Raw genomic sequence first — 24,526 nt, forward strand, 5'->3', positions numbered from 1 at the left:
GATGACACTGCGTTCTTCTCCCCTTCAGTGAAAAGGAAATGACCCTTCACCAGGGTTAAAGAGAACATGTCCTCCATGACCCTGCCAATTGTAACTGTAACGCAAGATACAGCATGATGGTGTGTTTGTTAATTATTAACCACTCCCTCCAGATACCTGATTCAGCTCCACATCCAAAGAGCTCTTCTTACAGCATGTCTCATAGAAAGTCACCGAGGCCTAGACTGGTTTAAAAATGTAAGAGGAAGTAAGATAAAAGGACAGCTTACAAGATGAGGAAATGATTTCGTGCCCAACACGCTTTTTCCCCAATTTTTTTTTTTTTTTTTTACCTTTTTTTAATGTTTCTATAACAAATATGAGAAAATGCGGTCAAAGCAAGATGATGTTTCTGAATGATGAACCATTTTTCTTTTTTTACTTCTGTGGTTAAATAAAAAGCAAGGAATTTGTTTTCAGGCGGTTTTCCTTCAAGCTGTTTGATTTAACATCATTAGAGAACGGAAGCTGCTTTATCACATCCTCCATGTTCATCTGTACAGCCACAGGCTAAAACCATTTACACACATACTCTTGGGAACCAGTCCGGAAATAAACACTGAGTCTGGATATGTCAGTGCAGCAGAGATGCTGATGTAAGAATGTACCTAAAAAGGTCTCTTTTTTGTTTTCCTCCACAGAGTACTAATTACAATTCAGAATGTTTTTTCCCCCCATTATGATAGTAATCAAAGGTTCAAACAAATATACATAGTACTAGTATGAAATGTGAAATGTGCAGCAACAATCTGAATTTGAACAAATTATGTACAAATCTGAAATGTACCAAAAAATTCTATTTGCCTGTGTCATTGTAAATGGCACTAGGGTTTTGTTTTCAACTCTAAAACACACTAAATTCAGATCCCTTCCATCCCTTTCCATCATTTCAGTCAAAAAAGTGTTTGAAGATTGAAGGGTGTCATTGTTTGAAAATTTGATTTGAGTCTGATTTGTCCACTTTTTTACAGTCCGAGTCCAGGATTATGTGCCATCAGGCAAGACAAACTCCATAGACGTGAAAACCTGGTCATTCAGTACATCCAGGTCAGCTGACTTTTTTGCCACATAACGAGCCTAAAGATTGCATGATGGATGCATCGCTTCATCCCTTCTCACCCTAACACACCCATCACTCTGGAATAGGTTCGATCTGGACTCATTAGACCACATGACTTTTTTCCAGCAATCCAAAATTCAGATTATAGTGGTACATGAGAACATGTACAAATTTCATGTTTATAATAGAGTGAGATTAAATAAAAGCACAGATTATGACATAAAACTGTTAAACTTTCAGTATTTCCCAAGAAAAAACACTTTAGAATTTGTCTAATTTCATTTGTCATGGGGTGTGCTGTATATTATACAAAATTACAATGATAAATATTTTCAAAAGGTAGCATTTCATTTACATTAATACAGTAAATCCTCATAAATCAACTAGCTGCATGCTAGCTAGCTATCATCTCACGGTTACCAAACCAGCTAGCCTGCACTTCAAGCTAGTTAGCCAAGAATTACTTCCTCTTTATTCTTATTCATCTTACGGATCTTGACGAAACATCTTATCGCTTTTAGTGCTGAAAAGTTACACACAATACAGACAAAACAAAATCAGCGAGTTGCATTTCCCAGTTTTTATTTCGTAGTTTTATCATACAGTCACAATTTAAACACACGCAAATATTCACAGTCCGTTTGCATCTATACAGGTAGAGTCAGGTAGGTGGGTGTAGACGCTTTAGGTTAGGTGTGTCCAAGCAAATAGTCCATTGTGACAACTAATTATGTACTGTAGTGTGCGTGTTTATGAGTATGAGTGTTCAATTGGCTTAAGTCTCTTGCGCTCATCTCCATATATTACCGAACAATAATTTAAAGGTATTTGCAAATCTACAAACAAGAAGGAAATGGTAGACAGACTTTTCAGCACATGAGATCTTTAAACCATCAGAATTCCACACAATTTGGAATCCAAATAACCCCAAGAAATAATGCCTAATTGTTTTTTTATTGCATTTATGGTGATCATTCAAACACAACTTATGAAGTCTGATGTCTAACCACAAGCCTCAAGGTCAATTTATGAGCTCTTTAATGGGTTCTTTGGAAAGGCTCCAATAAAGGGATAAAAACAAAAAATAACATTTAACAAAAGAGAGTATGCAACGACAAGTTAGACAAACAAAATATGAATTTGTGGTATATGAAATTATTTGTCTAATTGTAATTGTACTGACTGCACGTCTCTTCAATGGTGAGAACAGCCATAACATTAAAACCACTGATACAGTAAATGAAGTGAATAACATTGATTATCTCATTATAAGGGCATGGAATAAGGGGTGGGAAACAGTTTATTACTCAGTTAAGTGAATTAAGTAAACAGTCAGTTGATGTGTTGGACATGGGGAAAATGGGCAAGCGTATACGGATCTGAGTGACTCTGACAAGTGCGAAATTGTGCTGGCTGGATGACTGAGTGAGAACAACTCCAAAAGAGCAGGCCTTGTGTGGTGTTCCCAAAATGTAGTGTTAGTACCCACCAAAAATGGTCAACAAAAGGAGAACTGGTGAACTGAAGTCTCAGACTTCGGACTGGTGGTGGTTTGGCTTGAACCCCCAACATTTTAATCAGTAACCCACAGCCTTAACTGTCTGAACCACTACCCCATCAGAAAGGTGACTGAACACACAGTGCTTGCTTGTGTGTGGGGCTACTTAGCCACAAACTTGCCAGCATGACAATGCCGACACATGTCTTCCACTGAAAGTTCCTGCAATGAGCAGGTGAGCATCAGAACTGGACCACAGAGCAATCAAAGAAGGTGGCCTGCTTTAATGGCTCATGTTTTCTTTTATATCCTGGGGTTTGTGGGGTGTGCATGTCAATTGCTCCTCCGGGGAAAAGGTGTCACTTGTTTGCACTATGGGAAGAAGGCAAGCCAGCTGTGAGATGCTTTGGGAAATGTTCTGCTGGGAAACCTTGGATCCTGCTTTTCATGTGGATGTTACTTGTAATGTTACACGCAACACCTACCTAAACACTGTGGCTGACAAATATACAGTTTTGGTAACACACAGGACGACCTACACAATAATTGGGAAGTAATTTTAATGATATGGCTGATTGGTGTATTTGCAGGAAATTACATTATTATGTAAAACCTGAATAATCTGCACAAACATGAAAGAAAAGACTGGGAAAGACCCTTACAGAAACCTCACAAAACCTTATATAAAGCTTACATAAACTCTATGCAAAATGTGCATAAGCCTTAGGTAAACCTTATGTACACCGTGAATAATTTTCAGAAACACGCCTTACAGTAACCTTATACAAAGCTTACGAAAACCTGACAAAGACCTCCCTTGAACCTCACATAAGCCATAATGTAGAAATTACAGAATCCTTAGATGAGCCTTATGAACCCTTGTATGATCCTTATGTAAAATAAGACAAAACCTAAGTTAAAATGTGTGGACATTTTACATAAACTTTAGTCATTTCTATGAACAGCCAAACTTTTTACATAACAGCCTTATGTAAATCTTATGTTAACTTTACATAAGCCTTACGATTAAGCCAGTTTAACCCTTAAATAAACTGAAGTGCAATGTACAGCACACAAATCTTGCTTAAACCTTATGTAAACCTAAAGTGTACATAAAATGTCCATAAGCCTTATATGAACTTTATGTCAGCTTTAAATAAAACCTTATCTAATGGCTAGGATGAAGTCATAAAGGTCATTATTTATCTTTAGCATTATGCTCATTACTGGAAACTTAGTTCATGCAAAATATCTTATAGATTTTAATATAACTAGCAATTCAGAATGATTTATGCTAACAGGAATGTAAAAAAATGCAATCAATGCAGGCTAGGAGACCATGGACACACAACCTTTTAGTTTTTTGGTACCAGCCAAAACGACCACACAACAGCGTCGATTCTAGCGTTTCTAATTCTGTGCGTAGACCACACCCACATTATTAGCCGTTTGTAATCCGGCCAACGGAATCCAGACCCTGTCCCGTAATCCCTGATCAGAATCTCAAACAAGGACACACACACACACACACACACACACATACACACAACACACACACAGTACAACATGCAAGCAGAGCCTGGAGAATGAGAAAAAGACGTCTGCACTCGTCTTCATCCGTCCATCTGTCTTTTCCAGCTCTTTTATATACAGTAGTTCGCACAGGAAGTGCCATTCCTTTAATTTCCTCTCCAGGAGATGACCAGGGTGGTTTAGGAATGATTTTCCAGGTAATTGTTTTTCTAGCTGACGGCCATATATAGTTGTTTCTTTCAGTAGTAAACATACTGAAATTTGTTCAAGCTTAAAAAGCCAACAAAAAAATGATGTTTTAATGGATTTTGTGCTGGAAACAGTTTCTATTCAGTGGTCGATGTGGATGCAAAACTGAATCTATAGAAACCAGAAGCCAGTGCGCCATGGCTGAGACTGCGAGATCGGACTTGAAGAAAAGATGAAAATAAAGGAAGGATGTAAGAACGTGATATAATTTGTCTTCTTTGCAGCATGTCTTTCTTTGTGTAGGGATCTTGGACAAGGCCACCATTTCAATGCTGGACAAACGGAGGTGGGACGCGTAATTCATGCCTCATTGGTGTATCAAAGAGGGGATAAAGGTGTGCTCATTGGCGCCTTAATGGTGAGCTGTTGCCATGGCCGCGCTGACGGGGTGTGCCAGGCTGTTGGACCCTGAGGATGACAGGGAGAGCGTCGAACTCGAGGAAGACATGGTCCGTGGGTTCTGGCACCTGGGCGGATAAAGCAGGAAGTGATGTCATTAATATAGGTTCATAACATGAAACATCATAATAAGAGATGACAGGAGGTACTTAATGAGGATCGGTCAACAATCGGTTAACAATGACTAGCGGCTAATCCTTATAATCCCAGATTTCTGTTTTAACGTCAGACGACAATAATCCGGTTAATCCAACTGCACAAATTTTCCATTGTGGGTGTGCATGTGTGTTTTTTTTCCCCACTGTATTTAAAAAGCCAAGATGCTCATGGTCCCAAGTTGCACTCTAGAATTTGGTACTAAGGAATATTTAAAGGTTTAAAGCCTTCAGTTTGGATCTGCTCCTATGGAGCAACTGGCAATTTCCTCTGGATGGGAGGGGAATACTCAATCTGCCCCTGTCAATCAGAATGACACTAGCCAATTGTGGACATGCAAAAGAGAATTGAACAAGATCCCCCTTAGAAAACAACTCGCAACTGGTAGCTGAATGAATGTCGCACTGACCAGGACTGGGATTTTCGGACCCGACTGGCTGCTACTTTCTCTCTATACGACGCATTGTCCAGCTGCACGTCTCGGCTTGGCTCCGTCTCAGACCCCGCCCTCGAGAAGTCCATTTGAAACAAAGTGGGCGGAGTCATGTCTAGCGCCAGAAGCATGATGTTTTCAGCCTGGAGTTTAAATAAAACAGATCCATTACCACTAATTTAACACACTTTAAAGGAAAAGGAGGGTAAAAGAAGAAAGGCAAGAGATATGTAGCACCTTGGCAGGTTTTTTATTTTTGTTTTCTCCTAGTGTGTGGTTATAAACGTACCCTGTATCTGGAATTAGTGCCCATCTTTATAGAGGCCCTGGCATATTGACTGATGGGTCGCTTGTACCCGACGGCAGAGGTGGGTCTCTTCTTCATCTGGGTAAACTTACTGAGAGAGAGAGAGAGAGAGAGAGAGAGAAATCACTGCCTGGACAAAAGCAACACACAAATTCTTCTAGTCTGTGTGTGTGTGTGTGTGTGTGTGTGTGAATGAGCAAATGCGTTCCTTTTTCTCCTGAATGCCCTTTTGTTCTCTCGCCTGTTTGTGTGAAGAACACTGGGACCTTGTGAGATCGTTCGGGGAAACTGTGTTACTTTCACTACAATGTTTAACACTATTATTTTACCAAGATCGTTTAAAAGTAGGCTACATAAAGCTTACACTAAACACACACACAGACCATGTGACCCAGACAAACTATGATTATTTTTCCATACTATATTCCCTTCCCACAACACTCAGATCTGTGTGCACAGGCATCCACCATGAAATTGAGGTCATACCAAGGTCAAGGTCGCACCAAGGTCGAAGATCAAAGAGGCACTTACTTCTCGGCAGGGACGAGAGGTTGGAATTTCCACTGGTCCTCGTCGACGTCGAACACCAGCCGGTTCATGATCTTATTCTTCTCCTCCGGAGGGATGAAGTTCTCGATTATGAGGTACCTGCACACACACACACGAATAAATAAAGTTCAGAGTCAGACACTGTGGGCTGGTGGGCCAGTACATACTGTGTGTGTGTGTGTGTGTGTGCACTCACTTGAACTTGAGCTCTCTTGTAAGCTCATTCTGCGTCTGCTCCAGTTCCTGTCTGGTCCTGACGTGCTCGTCGTTCACGTCCTGAATCTCAGATTTCACCGACTGCAGTTTAGCATACAGCTTTAGAAAGAGAAAGACAGAGAGAGAGAGAGAGACGGATAGACGACAGTGAGATGACAGAAGATCCTGATGCCCAATCTGCTGCCCAAACTAACAAGACTGGTACGTTCAATTATGCAAAAGTAGGCCAATCGCAGATGGTCTCCCAGGCAACCACATACCATAATCTACACCCTGCTGTTCCCTTACATCCTCATACCCTCAGCCTCCCTTCATCATCCATCATGCATCCGTCTACTCTTCCTTCCATCTATCCATTTGTTTATCCATCTATACAACCCATTAAATACTTATTAAGACTTTCCATCAATCCGACAATCTATAGTTCCCGACATTCTGATCATTTTAAAGATACTGCCTTTATCTAGAGTTATTTAGAAATAAAACTCATCCCATCAGCATCATTTGTATTTCATCTTTCCATCCACCCTTTAATCTCTCCATCTATCATTCCTCCGTATATACTGTACAAGCCACCATGAATAAATTTAATCTACAATAAACAAAACAAAATAAACTTCAACCTGTTCTTTAACTCCTCCGTCACTCAACTCATCAATTTATCCATCCATCCATTATTCCCTGTATCCATCCATCCATTATCTAAATCCTATCTAAAAACACATTATCTATCTATTGTCCCATCATTCCATCCCTCTCCATCATTCCATTTATCATACTACCTATTAAAACCAAGAAATAATGTCTATCTCATCAACTCTATCTGTATTTTATCCTTTCATGTACTGTTTCATCCTTCCAGCCTTCCATACTTTAATCCATCCATCTATCTATCTTTCCGTAAATACAAACAAGCATTCAATGTAAAATTTAAATAAACCTCAACTCTCCTTTTAATCCATCCTATTCATGTATTTATTCATTCATCCATCCATCCATTCCTCAATCCATAAATTTATCCATCCATCCATAATTCTCTGCATCTATCCATCCATCATACTATCTAAATCTTATCTAAAAATGCAGCATATAACCATTATTCAACAATTAGTCCATCACTTCCTTAATTCATCCTGTATCCCTTTATCCATCCAACCATCCATTCATCCATCCTTTAATCCATTTTCGATCCATCCTGCACCATCATTCTATTTATCATAGTAGCTATCTGAACCTAGAAATAAAATTCATCCTATCAAATCTATCTGTATTATATCCTTTTATCTTATGTTTTATCCTTCCAGCCTTCCATACTTCATTCTATCCAGCTATACATCTGTATATGCATACAAACATCTAATGTACAATTCAAAATGAACCTCATCCCTCTCTTTAACTCATCCAATAACCTATTAATGCATTTATTTATTCATCCATGCATCCATCATCCCTCAAATCATTAACTTATCCACCCATCCATCCATCCATCCATCCATCCATCCATCATTTCCTGCATCCATCTATCCATCATACTTTCTTAATCTAATTTAAGATTACAGCATCTATTCAATATTCAACCATTAGTCCTTCACATCCTTAATCTGTCACTTACCCCATCAGTTCATCCATCCATCCATCCTTTAATCAATCCGTTGATCCATCCTATCAACCTCATCTGTATTTTATCTTTCCATCCACCCTTTAATCTCTCCATCTATTATTCATCCGTATATACAAGTCACCATGCATAAATTTCATGTACAGTACAATAAAGAAAACAAAATAAACTTTAAACTGTCCTTTACCTCCTCCATCTGTCACTCAACTCATCAATTTATCCATCGATCCATCATTCCTTGTCTCCATCCATCCATTATCTAAATCCTATCTAAAAACACAGTATCCATCTATTGTGCCATCATTTCATCCCTCTACACCATTCCATTTATTATACTACCTATCTAAACACAAAAATAAAATACATTAACTCTGTAATATTATGTGTATTTTATTCTTCCCTCCCATGTGTCATCCTTCATCTATCCATCTATGCATCCATCCATAGATCATTTAATGTACAATTTACATAAACCTCAACCGTCTCTTTAACTCATTCATCCATCAACCTATTCATGCATTTATTCATCCATCTATCCTTCTATTCATTCCTCGAACCATCAATTTATTCATCCATCTATCCATCCATCCATCCATCCATGCATCTATAATTCCCTGTATCTATAAATCCATCGAATCCTTTTTCTCCATCATTCCATTCATCATACTCCTTATATAAACCTAGAAAGAAAGTTAAATGCATCCCATTAACTCTATCTGTATTTTATCCTTCCATATACTGTTTCATCCTTCTAGCCTTCCCTCACTTCGATCCTTCCATCCATGCATACATACAAACATTTAATGTGCAATTAGAATAAACCTTATCCCTTCTACCATATCTGTATTCCATCTACCCTTCTGGTAATCCATTTATCTATTTATTCATCCACAATTTATTCATTCATTCATTATTCTGTCCATCCAAGAGCCCATCACTTTATCCAGCCATGCATTTTTCTATACATCATCCCACCCATCATATTACACTATCTGCCCATCCAACATCCATCCATCCATTCAGCCTTTTCCAGCTCCATGCAGTGAGAGACAGATCTGCTGTAAGCGGAGAGGAGGTCATCATCTGAGCTGCAGCCAATAAGAGCGCGGTATTCACGCTGCAGGGGTTAAGAGGTCAGAAGTGAGAGGTAATTAAGGGCCTGGTGATGGGAGTTAGAGGGCAAAGGTCAGGCAGGTAGTGCAGGGCTTGGTGGTAGAAGGAGAGGGTGGAGTTTAGGGAGGCAGTTAATGGTGTATTTCGATAGGGTGTGCTCTCAGAGATAATGAGAATATGTTATTTCTTTCCCCAACAAAGAGTGCATGCTAACGTTTAGGTTTTTTTGTTAGCTATCCAGGGATGTGTACCAGGCACAGGTGAAAAAACGCCCCAAATGCCTGTTGTTAATTTTCCATAACAGTTTATCAGGACTGTGTAGATATTATCTTAGAAAAAGGTTTGCGTTAGAAGGTTATCATTGGTGTTGAAGCTAGCATTAGCGTCAGCGTCGACGGTGGAGTCTCAGACTGAGGAAGTTTAAAAACGGACAAACCTTTTTGTACTGATTAAAGGGAAGAACGCGTGTCCTCATGGGTGAAGGGTGTGGTCCAGGGGTCAAAGGTCAGGGTATTTAAGAGGAAGAAAGACAAGTTAGGGAACACAAAGTAAAAGTGTCTGTGTGTGTGTGGCATAGGAATAGGAATGTATTGACTTAGGGCACTTGATGTAACGTATTTGGCATAGGGCACTTGTGATAGAGCACTTGTTATAGGACACTTGTGTTAGGGCACTAGTTATAGGGAGAGTTTTAAAAAGCAGTGGTTATAAAGCACTTGTGATAGGGCACTTCTACTGGGACATATATGATAGGGCACTACTTCTAAGACACTTCTGATAAAGCACTTCTTATAGTGCACTTATGAAAGAGTGCATATCCTTGGATACTTATAATATGGCACTTTCCATAGGGCACTTTTGAAAGGTCACTTCCGATAGGCCACATGTCATAGGACTCTTCTTATAAGGCACTTTTGATATGACCCTCTGATAAGGCACTAGAGATAGGGCACTTTAGATAGGGATTTTGTTATAGGGCACTTTGGATAGGGCACTTCTTATAATGCACTACCATAGGACATTGGAGAAATGTTATTTGTCCTGAAGCAAAAAAGGGCACCTCTCACAGAGCACATGTGATAAGGCACTTCTCCTAGGATACTTGTGATAGAGCACTTTCTAAAAGACACTTATTAGGGCATTTGTGAAACGTTATTTGTCACAGAGCACTTGTCCATGGTCATTTGTAATAGGGTACTTCTCAAAGGAAACATTTAATGCAACACTTCGCATATACTGTAGCATGGGAGGGAGATAGGGAAGTGTTAAGTTCTTGTAATAGGGGACTTTGAATAGTGCACTTCTCATAAGACACTCGCACTGCCATAGGGCTTTGGAAACGTTAGTCGTCATAGAGCACTTCTCCATACACAGTTGTAAAATGGCACATGTGATGGGGCACTTCTCCTAGGATAGTGGGATACTTCCCATAGTGCATTTCTGAAACGTCATTTGCCATAGACAAAGGCAGCATGGCAGTTTTCACAGGGCACGTACGATAGGGCACTTTTCATAGGGCACTTTTAAAAGGGCACTTCCCATAGGGCACATGTGATAAGGCACTTCTCATAAAGCACTTGCAATATGACCGGTTATATTGCATTGAAGATAGGGCACTTCTTATGGTGCACTTCATATAGTACACTTGATAGCGCACTAGATAGGACACTTATTCTTCGACACTTATAATATGGCATTTGTGATATGACACTTCTGAGGATGTACGTCTCACCTTTTTGAGTTTTTTGGTTTTTGCCTCCACTTCCTGTTGCAGAGACGTGAAGGTTTCCCTCAGCTCCAGCGTCTCCTCATCACGAACTAACATCTGCTGCTGCATCTCTCGCTCTTTACATGTCTACACACACACACACACACACACACACACACACACACACATAAAAGTAAAAAAAGAAACACACAACATTGATGTAGGTCACTAATGTGTGTGATTTGCATTACATCATCAGGTCATTATGTTTAGTTAGTGTGTGTGTGTGTGTGTGTGTGTGTGTGTGTGTGTGTAATACCTGTTCTGCAATCTCTTGTCGTTTCTGTTCCAGCATCTTCTGCTGTTCGTTAGTGTGATCAATGATGTTCTTTCCTCCAACCAGAAGCTTACTCTCCATCGCCTAGCAACCAAAGAGGCGGAGCAACATCAGGGGGGCAGGGCAGATAAGTGTTGATGAATTTTACACACAGACACACACACACACCTGAGCACTATTTTGTTTGTTGGTACTCATCTACAATGCCTAATACGGAACTCTGTAGCTTACACACGCACACACACGCACACGCACACACACACACACACACACACACACACATACACACACACACACACACACAGATCTGGGTCCTGCCTTCTTTGTTTCAGAATTACCCAGGCTCTAATGAACTATGACACACACACATACACACACACACACACACACACACACACACACACACACACACACACACACACACGTAAACAAAGTGCGAGGTGAAAGAAACAACTGTTCTGCTTACTCATTTTTCCCAGCAACAATAAAGCAATTATTCATCTTTTTAGCTCACACACACACACACACACACACACACACACACACACACACACACCACTTACACGGAGTGATATATTTGGAGCTGTTATATTTCTGTAGCCAGCCGAAAAAAATTGAAATGACAGCATCATTGTGTGTGTGTGTGTGTGTGTGTGTGTGTGTGTGTGTGTGTGTGTGTGTGTGAGACTGGTTTAAAATCCCAAAAAAGCAGAGAGAGAAAATGTCCCAGGTTTGGTTTAAAGGACAGACACCACACACACACACACACACACACACACTGTGCGTCAGCTGTAATTACATCAGTATGATGACAGAGATGTGAGCAAGGACAGATACACGGGCAAACATCCTGCCTTCTTCATCCAGCTGCCGAGGTTATTACAGGTCATGTGATGTTGGGACTGAAGCACTTGGGGTCATGCTGTCAGAGGTAAATAATCAGGTGGTGTGATGAAGCGATGCCCCTGTTACCACCCTCATGTTGATGCCCCTGTTACCACCCTCATGTTAATGCCCCTGTTACCACCCTCATGTTAATGCCCCTGTTACCACCCTCATGTTGATGCCCCTGTTACCGCCCTCATGTTGATGCCCCTGTTACCACCCTCGAGTGTTTCATTTCTTTTACATCATCTACAATTTTCCAGCAATGATTTTTTTGTATTTCATAAAGAATGACACTGTTTATACAAAAGGCGTTCGAGTCAAAACTGGGACTATTGATAACAGTGCGGAATAACAAAACACAGTTCTGAGAGTAAAAACTCCATTTATTTCTATATAATCCCCTGCTACACTTGTGCTTGGGTACCATCAAGGTAGAAAGGTTTTCTCAGTACGCCAGTGCCACGATCAGACTGTCTGTCTGATTCACGTCTAAAACGCCGGCCTCACAGGAATTCCTTTAATGACTTTCCAAGCATGTGGCCAGGGGTAGCTCAGTGGTTAAGGTATTGGACTATGGTTTGGAAGATCCCAGGTTCAAACCCCACAACCACCAAGTTGCCACTGTTGAGCAAGGCCCTTCACCCTCAACTGCTCAGATGTGTAATGAAAAAAAAAAAAAAAAGTAAGTCGCACTGGATAAAAGCGTCTGCCAAATGCCCTAATGTAAATGTAAATGTGGCTTGGAGCGATGTGACAATAATGTGGGGATGTGACAATAATGCTGAGTTCCTGTAATGTGCAAGTGGTGCTGGTGAATGAATATGTGTACAGTTATCACAAGTTGGCGTGAAGTTATCTGTCGTTTTTCAAAGATCTGCGTTCCCCTCAGTGAATATTTTATGAAAATGACTGCACCGGGCTCCGAGCATCCTCGGCCGGGACGGCCTTCTTTAAAGCACCATTCACATGTTTTACTGCGTTTTCTCATCACCGTCCTGCGCTTGACGTCTTTTGTAAATGTCAATCTTTTTTTTTTTAAACCTTTATTCACAAGGAATCTCATCGCAAGTCCCGGTTTGACTTGAACACCACTTTTTACTTTTTGTAATTCCATCCCAAATCAGAAAAATCTGTTCCATTTTTGATGAAATGAAGTGAAACTATATGGTGTTCACACAGTCCCCAGTTCAGAATCTAAGTGAATGTTGTTTTGAAGTTTTTGCAACATTGTGTCAGTCATTCAACATTATCCTAACGTCACATACAGTAGCCAACATTGGTTCGATGCCTTTGTTATCAATTTAATTCTTAACGTCAAACAACCCACCACCAGTGATGATCCAACTCCATCATACTCATATGTTCATCATACTCAAATTGTGACTAATCTGATTTCACAGTGAGTTTTGACTGAGCAATAGATAATGATAATAGACAGTAACAGCACTGTGACGTGTAACCATATGTATGACTGGCCGTGTCCCAGGTGTTGTCCAGTGGTTAATTGTGTGTGGAACAAGGGATTGTACACCCTACATAGTGCACTAGCTTTCCATTTAACACTATTTGGGATTCGACCCCAGAACCCTTTTTTTTATTACACTAACTGTAAGTTATAATCTGGTGATAATAAAATGTTGGACCGTTGTATAAAAGCCTTCAGCATCACAGACGCGCTATAATGTTCAGCAATAGAGCACTCGTCTCCAGTGACATGTCGACGTGCTACCTAGAAACTACCATGTTTAGCATCTCTGCCTACAGCTTAGCCTCAAATGCTAAAGACTTCTTTTGTTAGCGTTGCTGTCGTAGGAAATGAATTAACACCTTCTGACCAATCAGAATGCAGAAGGCATCAGGGGTGTGGTGTAGTTACAGTCGATATGCAGTGTGTGTTGGGTTTATATCCAGTTTATTAGTCACGATGCTAAACTGGAGGCTAGCAACATTAGCGTCATGGATCTAGCATGTGTCTCTTGCGCTGTTACATTTCAAATGTCTTAGCTGTATATTATAGTGATGGAGAGAGAGAGAGAGAGAGAGAGAGAGAGAAGAAAAGGCCAGGCTTTAAAATAGAATGCCCCCACCGGAGGGGTTTAACAGCTGAGATGCTCTCTCTCTCTCTCTCTCTCTCTCTCTCTCGCTCGCTGTTTTTCCACACACACATACAAATGTGTGACTGTGCACCAAGGCATAATTCAGCAGGACCTTTAAATCCACCCCCCTTTGTGCACATCGCCATGGCAACTGCGACTAGGAATGAGAAGAGCTCATTATGTATGCGTACCAACCCGGGAGCTCATTGGACGGTTACAGCAGACGCTGATTCATCAATATTTCAGGAGTGCAGTGATGCATGCTGGGAGAGTGGAGAGATGATGAAGACAAAGACTCACACACACACTCACACACACAGATGATTGGAAAATATAATTAAAGAAGGCAAAGACTGGAACAGAGATAACGATGTGTTTGGGTGTGTGTGTGCGTGTGTGTGTGTGTGTGTTTAAAACGAATCATGGTTTTTCAGACCAGTCTCCTGTTCCTCACTAGTGTCCTCTTGATGAGTTTCCTGTTTTGCTCTCTGCTCCGTGCCGTGATTGGTCGAGGCCGCTTCTGTCAGGATGAGGCTGCAGTGAGTCATCACCTGTCAGGAAACGAGTGCCAGGCGTCCAGTGCGCCGGATATTTATAGCGTATCATAGCGATAGAATCTCTGCCTCTCGCCGCTCCCTTCTTTCGCTCCCTTCCCCTTCCTCCCTGCATCTTTCTCCCCTCACCCGAAATATGCCTCACTTCAGCCTCACGCTTGTCAACCAGCCGACTGCTTCGTCCTCTGTGAACCCAAAAGTCCCTCCCTGTAGCTACGCCTCTGGTGCGTTAAACCTAGCATTAGCGAGGAAAGCAAGGACATCTCGCCTATATGCACCTTCTGTTCTTGTTTAACAAAAAGTGATTCACACCCTACTGATCATCATCACTGAGCAATCGACCACATCATGTCCTGACCACAGACACAAACCTGCTCCAGCCCAGGGTCCACCCTGTTACAGCGCAAAATGCTGCAAAAACACAAAGTTAGGACACGGCGCTAATGAGTTCGCTACACGTTCACCTGATCGCTTTCACAAAGAAATGTACTACTGATTATCTTTTCTGTCCTGGTTTAAGGACATTGCGATCGCTTCTGTCTGGGTCTGTCTGGGTATAAGGACATCCATCTTTTCGTGTCTGGGTTTAAACACACGGCTATCTTTTCCATCTGGGTATAAGGATGTCTATTTTTCTCTCTGGGTTTAAAGACGCCCATTTCTTTTCTTTAGGTTTAAAGACACACCCATCTTTTCTGTCCAGGTTTAAGGACACACCCATCTTTTCTGTCCAGGTTTAAGGACACACCCATATCTTCTGTCCAGGTTTAAAGACACACCCATCTTTTTTGTCCAGGTTTAAAGACAGACCCATCTTTTCTGTCCAGGTTCAAGGACACACCCATCTTTTCTGTCCAGGTTTAAGGACACACCCATCTTTCCTCTCTAAAGGTTTAAAGACACACCCAATTTTTCTGTCCAGGTTTAAGGACACACCCATCTTTTCTGTCCAGGTTTAAGGACACACCCATATTTTCTGTCCAGGTTTAAAGACACACCCATCTTTTTTGTCCAGGTTTAAAGACAGACCCATCTTTTCTATCCAGGTTTAAGGACACACCCATCTTTTCTGTCCAGGTTTAAGGACACACCCATCTTTCCTCTCTACAGGTTCAAAGACACACCTATTTTTTTCTGTCCTCGTCTAAAAATATGTCCATGTTTTCTCTCTGCATTTAAGAAATGCCAATCATTTCCCTATGGGTTTAAGGACACGCCCATCTTTTCTGCTCAGGTTTAAAGACATGTCCACCTTCTCTGTTCAGGCTTAAGGACACGTCTGTCTTTTCTGTCAGTGTTTAAAAGCAGGGCTATTTTTCTGACTTGTCCTTCTCTGTCCACCATAAAGTCATGTCCATCTATCCTACTCAAGGACACTCCTGTCTGTCCATGTCCAAATGAAGTTGTCACATTCAGTGACACACCCATCTATTCCATTCCAATCAAAGACACACCTGTTATCTGTCTGGGCCTTACTGTTCTGTCAGGTTTAAGGACACGCCCACTGGTGTGGTGTCTACAGACACACACACACACACACACACACACACACACAGTATTTCTGTATGTCTGCTTTTAAACCCTATGTTACACATGATTACGTCAGACTGTAAAGCTTTTAGCACTGATCAATACCCTTATGACCTTTTAGTGACCCACACTTATTCTTCCCGGTAACTGCATAAGATTGGCTGACTGCAGACACATAAACAATATGAGTCAGTTATTATGACTAGAGGACCAGCTCCAGCTCTGACGCCAGCCAATGAGAACTGTACATACATGAATGTGTGGAAGAGTGTGTTAGCTTTATTACTTTCCCTCCCCGCCTCACACACACACACACACACACACAAAGTGGCAACCAAATATTATTCTTCATAAATAGAGAGAACATACAGCAAGTATAAAAACTTCCCTTTTTCTTTTCATCTCTCACAACACACACACTCACACTTAACCAGCACTTACACTACACACACACACACACACACACACACACCCCATGAAGAGCCTAATCCAGTAATAATCTAATAAATAACGGCTACACAAGTATGTGTTGTGTGTGTGTGTCAAAAGTGACCCTAAGTCTTCCTAATTTTATTATTATTGTTATTATTATTATTATTATTATTATTATTATTATTACATATAATGCCTATTTAATGTGCTAATTAATTAATTTTTTTCATTCTTTCATGCTACCAATATCAGCTCATGTTGTGCTGTTAGGGAAAAACAATCAGTGATAAAGGTGTCACTACTACCATCATGAAGTTTTAAGGTGTTACAGATTAACCTCTGACACTGGAGACTCCTTCCTTATTTTCTATATGAACATATACAGAACGCTTGACCATATCACTGTTGAGTAATAACATTTTCAATCTGTTTGCACGGAGCATTTCTATCAATAAGCTGTTACCATAGAAGTGATTCTTTTTTAATTAATTTTTGATTTATATACGTTTGCAGTTAAGTATGGTAAAAAAAAAATTTTTTTTTAAAAAGCTGCAGTTCCTCTATAATCCTTGTAAACTATTCCCACATTGGCAGGAAGCACAACATCCTGTGTGGTAGGAGCAGATTACACAGCCTGGCCGAACAAACAAAAAAAAGTCACCACCTGGATTTAACAAAGCAAATAGTTAAGAGGCTTCCACTGGATAATTACTGCAGTGATCGATACGGTTCAGCTGGAAACAAGTTACTTAAAACTGACCGACGTAATGAGGAGCTTCTTATTTCTCAAACCACCAGGCCAGAAGACATATCCTGTGGTCATGGCAAAGATTTTAGTCTGTTTCGGAAGCAAAGAAAACAACTAAGGAGATTGCTAAAACTACTAGATTTGGGTTACGAACTGTAAAACACGTTATTAAATCCTAGAAGGATAGTGATTACCCATCATCTTCGAATCTGGAATAATTGTGATGGGAAACGCTTAGAGAAAAATAAATCATTAAGAAATACAACGGTAGAACTCTAGGTTTAATAGTTAAATCTTAGAGCACTTCCACATGCACAATGCGAAGAGAACTCAAGGGATTGAGACCAAACATCTGTGTAACCTTATGAAAACCACTTTTTACGGTCAGACTAATCAGACCAGGAACATAAATAACGGACTGTGGAGCGATGGATAACGGTCATGTCATATAATGAGTCCAGATTTACCCCGTTCCAGAGTGAGGGGTGCATCAGGGTAAGAAAAGAGGCAGATGAAGTTATGAACCCATCATGTCCCTCACCTACTGAACAAACCTGTGGACGCAGTGTTATGATCTGGGGGGTTTTATCTGTTGGACCGGTCCGGGCTCAGTAACGTTATGTGGCAATAAAATGACTTCAGCTGTCGATCTGAATGTAGTGAATGACCAGGTGTTTCCCATCAATGGATTTTTTTTCTTCCCTGAAGGCCCACACATAATCCAAGACAAATGATGCCAGAATTAATCGTTGTGAAAGATTGGATCAGCGAGCATGAGACATCATTCTCACACGTCAAGACCTTAACCCAATTGAGAATCTTTGGGACATGCTGGAGAAAGATTTTTAGCGGTCCGACTCTCTCGTAATCATCTTGCAGAGAAATGAATGTGACTCTGGACGGAAATAAATACTGTGACGTTGAATAAGCTCATTAAAACAATGTCATGGCGAATGTGTGTCATAATCAAAGACAAAACAAAATATTGGAGTGTGTGATTTTTTGGGGGCTGGGCAATATATTTGTTAGCTTTGTTTAGAATTGTAGCAAAATGTAACAGAAATATTATCAATTCGCAATATTTATATAATTTGTGATGGTAAAAGAATTCCAATACAAATCGAATTGTCACCTAGGTATCATGATGATATCATATTTCCCGTCCATCATTAGAACAAGTGCATTGATATAAACCTGCACTACCGTCAAGGCTGCTGTTATTGGAACTGAATCGAAACCTTGCGACCAATCAGAATTCACACATCGACAGAACATTACAGTAAGCCCTGTTTTAAATTCCTTTTACAATCCTTTTCTGGGATTAGTAGAGGTTTTAGATGATTCAGAGAGAGCTAGCTAAATCACTAACCATACAGTATATCTGAGCTAGCTTATGCTTGGTGTCCATAATTGCTAGTTGCTTAGGAACAGTGTTGAGCTTTTTCGATTTAAGGACACCTAAACATGGACATGGAGTTATACCAAACAACTTGTCGATGAAACCGTACACACACACACACATTAACACACCTTAAATTTGGCGGTGAGAAGCGCAGTGGCCTCCTGTTCCTTCCTCAGATCTCCCATCATCCTCTCCTTCTCATCCAGGAGCTTCTGTTTCTCCTCAGCCACCAGCGACCGGTCGTCCATGATGGCCTCTTTTTCCTGCTCCAGCTTCTCCTGCTGTTCCTTCATGAACTCTGCCTCCTTCTCCAACTTCTCCTCATCGTCATAGTCTGCACCTTCCTTTTCTTCATCTTCACCCTCTTTATCATCATCTTCATCCTCATCGTCTTCATCATCATCATCCTCCTCGTTCACCTCGTTGTCTGTGCCTTTCTTGAGCCGGCTCTTTTTCTTGGAGCTCAGCATGCCGCGTCGGAGGAGCTGTGCCTTGAGGCGGGCGATCTCCTGCTGGAATTCGCGCAGCAGCGCGTCCTTGGGATCCTCGTTGACACGTGGGACGTTCTTGATGTTCTTGGCACGGTTGGCGTAGCGCAGCGTGGTCAGAGTCTCGTCGTAGTTGAAGGACGCTGGGCCGAGGGTCGCCACCATTACGGTCTTGGCGTTTCCACCGAGGGAATCCCGGAGCAAGCGCGTGAGCTTCGAGTCGCGGTAGGGCACGTGAGCGCCGCGGCCATCGGCCAGCGCCGATACGACGTTGCCCAGCGCCGAGAGGGACAGGTTGATTTTAGTGGCCTCCTTGAGTCGCTCGCCACGCGCGCCTGTCTTGCTCTGGCGCTCGCTCCCGGCCAGGTCCACGAGGTTCAGCTTGCCCACGCAGATGTGGTTGCGGCCATCCGGACCGGGCCGACTGCACTCCACGGTGACGCTGAAGATGGCGTGAGACCGGGAGCTCCTCTCGTTCATGTCCGTCGCGCCCACGGACCGCGTACGGTTCCCCGCGTTCAGGACGTGCTCCATTTCTTTCACGTTCTTCGCGACGAACGACGAAAGGTCTCGGACGTACACCCCCGACTCGGGGCTCTCCTTCAGCTCCAGGCGCTTGCTGTGGTCGGCGGTCAGGAGATCCCGGATCTCCTCCTGGTAGATCTCCAGGTACGAGGCCCTCACCAGGTACTGCTGGTTCTGCGAGCGGGAGATGTGCGTGAAGATGTGCTCGAAGGAGCTGGGCATGATGCCCCGCCGCTCGGCCTCGGTCCACTCCCCCTGCATGGTGTACGTCTTCCCGGTGCCGGTCTGTCCGTACGCCAGGACGGTCCCGTTGAAGCCGCATAGGACCGAGTCCACCAGCGGCCGCACGCTCTCGTCGTACAGGTCGCTCTGCTTGGACGTGGCGTCGTACACGGCGTCGAAGGTGAAGGTCTTGTCGGGTTCTCCCGGAGGAGCGCGGGGGTTCCGCAGCGCCACCTGGCCCAGCTTAACGTCCATGTCCAGGATGCTGTCATAACCGGACGCCTCTTCTTTACGGCTGAGAGGCCGGCAGCGGACCGCCACCTTCACCGACTCGCACTGCTTGGACTTCAGAGACATTCTTGTTTTTGTTTTTGTTTTGTTTTGTTTTTCCCCTCCCTCGGAGGAATAAACAGACGCCGCCGGAGCGCTAGAGAGGATGCGGCAGGGTGGAGACTCGCGCGCAGCGGCGCATCGCGGCTCCTCCGAGCGCGCGCAACTGATCACCGGCGGCGCGCCGCTCCAACCGACAGATCACACACACACACACAGAGAGAGAGAGAGAGAGAGAGAGAGATCAGGAGAATATTACCGAACCGAGCCGAGCCGAACCGCCGTCCTCATCACATCCACCATCAGTCTGTCTCTCTCTGTGTCTCTGTGTCTCTGTGTCCCAGCCCCTTCACTGCGGTGCGGTCATGTGCTCCAATCACATTCAACACTCTCTCTCTCTCTCACACACACACACACACACTCTCTCTCTCAGTATAACGTCTCTAATATTAGCTCAGATCTAAAAAATCACCCGATTCACGACATCAAAGAGACTCAACAGTCTTTAGTTCAGTGACATGAAAGAATGGAACACATGACATTGTTGCCTTGTTAATATGTATCAATTAACGTTAATAAGATGTATTTCTATATCAGGACTGGTGGTGTGAAGATCTTTATAGGCAATTGTACAGAATTCTGTGTGTGTGTGTGTGTGTGTGTAAATAAGATCTAAGATATAATTCTGCTCTCCTGTGTAGAATTGTTCTTTTACAAACAGAATTTTTTTTAAAGGATCATTTAACTAGCACCTTTATACAGTATATACAGTATGCTCACACACATATACAGGAATATAAAACAAGAAATTATATATGTTTTCCTACATAATAATAATAATAATACAAGAAAAAAATTAAAAATTCTAATTTTATTTATTATCTACACAAACATGCACGTTATTCTATGCAGTGGAACGCTTATACGACTTTCTAAAAATCAAAACATTCGATCAATCATCGTCCATACAGCTTAATCTGTATATTTAAATATCTACAGTGCATCCGGAAAGTATTCCCAGCGCATCACTTTTTCCACATTTTGTTATGTCACAGCCTTATCCTAAAATGGATTAAATTCATTTTTTTCCTCAGAATTCTACACACAACACCCCATAATGACAACATAAAAAACGTTTGCTTAAGATCGTTGCAAATTTATTAAAAATAAAAAAATGAGAAAGCACAGGTACATAACTATTCACAGCCTTTGCCATGAAGCTCAAAATTGAGCTCAGACACATTCTGTTTCCCCTGATCATCCTGTTTCCCCTGATCATTCTTGAGATAAGTGATTTACCTGTGGTAAACTCAGTTGATTGGACATGATTTGGAAAGGCACACACCTGTCTATATAAGGTCCCACAGTTAACAGTACATGTTAGAGCACAAACCCTGCATGAAGTCAAAGGAATCGTCTGTAGACCTCCAAGACAGGATTGTCTCCAGGCACAAATCTGGGGAAGGTTACAGAAACATTTCTGCTGCTTTGAAGGTCCCAATGAGCACAGTGGCCTCCATCATCCGTAAGTGGAAGAAGTTCGAAACCACCAGGACTCTTCCTAGAGCTGGCTGGCCATCTTAACTGAGCGATCGGGGGAGAAGGGCCTTAGTCAGGGAGGGAGTCTCCTCTGTGGAAAGAGAAGAACCTTCCAGAAGGACAACCATCTCTGCAGCAATCCACCAATCAGGCCTATATGGTAGAGTGGCCAGAGAGTCTCATCAGACCTGAGAATTTAGTTTCTCATGGTCTGAGAGTCCTTCAGGTGCCTTTTGGTAAACTCCAGGTGGGCTGCCATGTGCCTTTTACTTAGGAGTGGCTTCCGTCTGGCCACTTTACTTTCTAAAAATCGAAACATTTCACTCAATCATCGTCCATACAGCTTAATCTGTGTATAAACACACACTAATTTGTATACAGAATAAATCTGTATAGATGATAAGTGAGTGAAATTTTTGATTTTTAGAAAGTCGTACAGTATAAGCGTTCCACTGCATATAATAATGTGTATGTTTGTGTAGATGATAAATATATAGCTCCTAAATGCAACTTGGCTAGTAGAGTGTTGTTTGTTTTAAATCCTATATTATCAACAAAAAAAAAATTATTTTAAAAAAAGTTATATAGATGATTATACTATACTATATAATATAGAGTAAAGATAAAATCAAACTAATAGTGCAAAAGTAAGAATATAGACATAATTACCTTTAAGAACCTCAAACAGAACTACAATAATTCCTAACTTTCAGACTCAGGGGGATCTCCAGGACCAGAGTTGAAAACTTTTTCTCTGTAAGAAACTCTAAGAGTCTAACTGGAGAAATCTTTATACTTCAAGGAGTGTTTTTCTAAGAAAAAATCCTCGAAAAGCCTTTGAAGAGTATAATTAGACCATACTTTACTGATGAGTGTAAAGGACCACCCAAAAATGTTGACACTGGTGGTGAAGATAGGATTTTTATTTTTTTTTACAGAAATTTATTTATTTATGTTTCACGTAAATATTTAGAACCATTTCACATTATTTATTTTTTACTTAAATTGTGCTGTAATTGTGCATATTTTTTGGTTGTGCTGCCATCTAGTGGGGACACAAGGAAACGTGTGATGTGGTTAAAGCTGATTTATCATTCAGTCAGCAGAGGGCGCTGTACGCTGAGATTTTCTTTTCCCCAATAAAACTCTTAATAATATTAAAGCTAAAATACAAAGTTCAAAATGCATCCGCCAGGGTCCTCACTAGAGCCAGAAAATATGATCATATAACCCCAATATTATCATCCATTTGTGAAGCTGCTTTGAGACAATAATCATTGTTGAATTGAATTGAATACATATTTCACATTCATTTTTACATGAATTTAGCCAAGATATACACTACCGTTCAAAAGTTTGAGGTTACTTGCAAATTTATTTGTTTTTGTTTAGTGATTTATTTTCTACATTCTACAACAATACTGGGGATTTCAAAACTATAAAATAACACATTTGGAATTAGGTAATTACGTAACAACAAGAAAAACAACAGTTAGTTGTTATGTTAAGACCCAGAGGTCAGCCTTTCTGTAATAGTTCTTGCAAGAACAGTATTGTCAAGTGCATTTGCAAAATCCGTCAAGCACCATAATGAAACTGGCTCTCATGAAGGCCGTCCCAGGAGGGCGAGACCAAAACCTACCTCTGCCGCAGACGGGAAGTTCATTTAGAGTTATCAGCCTGAAAAATGACCAATTAACAACCAGCACCTCAGATTAGAGGCGTTATGAAGTCTTTACAGAGCAGAAGTAGCAGAAACATCTCACCATTAACTGTTCAAAGGAGATTAATGCATGTTTTGGACGCCTTTAGCATTCCTTTACAATGTAGAAAGAAATAAAAATCAGGAACCATCATGGAGTTAGAAAGTGAAAATGATAAGTACAGTAATTATTATTATTATTATTATTATTACTATTATTATTGAGAGCATATTTTACGTCTAATATCGCGGCCGTTTCTGAGGACCCTTCTCCTTGCTGCAGGCCTCTCTCTCACTGCCATTCTCCCTCCCTCGCTCCTTACACACTACAGGCAGCTGTCAAGTCTGTGCTTGGCTTTCAGCATGAGCCAGCTAATACTGCACATTCCTGAGCGAAACATTTCTGCAGTCCTGGTGATAAGTGTGTGTCAGGATGACAAATGTGCTGTCGGGATCTTCTGCTGGTGAGCTTTACCGACTGTTTACTGAGGGGCCGAGAGAGGCCTGCTTCTTCTCCTTCTCCTTCTTATGATATCAGTCTGTAATGTGTGTACACGCAAATAAATTAATTGCGATAAAAAAAGTAATGATCTATCATTCATGTACAGTAAACATACTGTAAACTTTAAAAAGGGAGGCGTGGCATATGTATGTTAATACTAATAAAAGAGGCGTGGCCTGTCTGTGAGTGACAGTACTAATAAGAGAGGCGTGGCCTGTCTGTTTGCGTGCATCAGTACTAATAAAAGTGACTCTTTTAGAAATCAGATGATTGATCACATTGAAATGAAGTAAAAGCTGACTGTTTCGATACCATGCTTTAAATCGGATTCTCTTTAACCAGTTGCCGTGGCG

At 41.4% G+C, this 24,526-nt stretch overlaps 1 protein-coding gene across 1 annotated transcript; it reads right to left on the reverse strand.

The window, feature by feature from the left end:
- Window positions 1-1,666: 1,666 nt before the first annotated feature.
- Window positions 1,667-20,664, reverse strand: LOC128514206 (kinesin-like protein KIF3C). Its single transcript, XM_053487950.1, has 8 exons — window positions 18,994-20,664; window positions 11,198-11,299; window positions 10,903-11,025; window positions 6,420-6,538; window positions 6,206-6,322; window positions 5,657-5,765; window positions 5,344-5,510; window positions 1,667-4,846 (listed from the first exon to the last, which is right to left on the reverse strand). The coding sequence occupies exons 1-8, from the start codon at window positions 20,455-20,457 to the stop codon at window positions 4,732-4,734; spliced, it is 2,316 nt and encodes a 771-aa protein (XP_053343925.1). The 5' UTR covers window positions 20,458-20,664; the 3' UTR covers window positions 1,667-4,731.
- Window positions 20,665-24,526: the final 3,862 nt, after the last annotated feature.

The sequence above is a fragment of the Clarias gariepinus genome, chromosome 2 (assembly GCF_024256425.1).
Source record: "Clarias gariepinus isolate MV-2021 ecotype Netherlands chromosome 2, CGAR_prim_01v2, whole genome shotgun sequence".
Lineage (NCBI taxonomy): Eukaryota > Metazoa > Chordata > Actinopteri > Siluriformes > Clariidae > Clarias > Clarias gariepinus.

Excerpts from the sequence above, each read along its gene's own strand:
- LOC128514206 (XM_053487950.1), bottom strand. The coding sequence starts at position 20,457 with ATGTCTCTGAAGTCCAAGCAGTGCGAGTCGGTGAAGGTGGCGGTCCGC. Across the intron at positions 11,300-18,993 it reads TTCTCACCGCCAAATTTAAG|GCGATGGAGAGTAAGCTTCT; the intron begins GTGTGTTAATGT and ends TTTGGTTGCTAG. Across the intron at positions 4,847-5,343 it reads GTCCGAAAATCCCAGTCCTG|GTGCCAGAACCCACGGACCA; the intron begins GTCAGTGCGACA and ends TTATCCGCCCAG.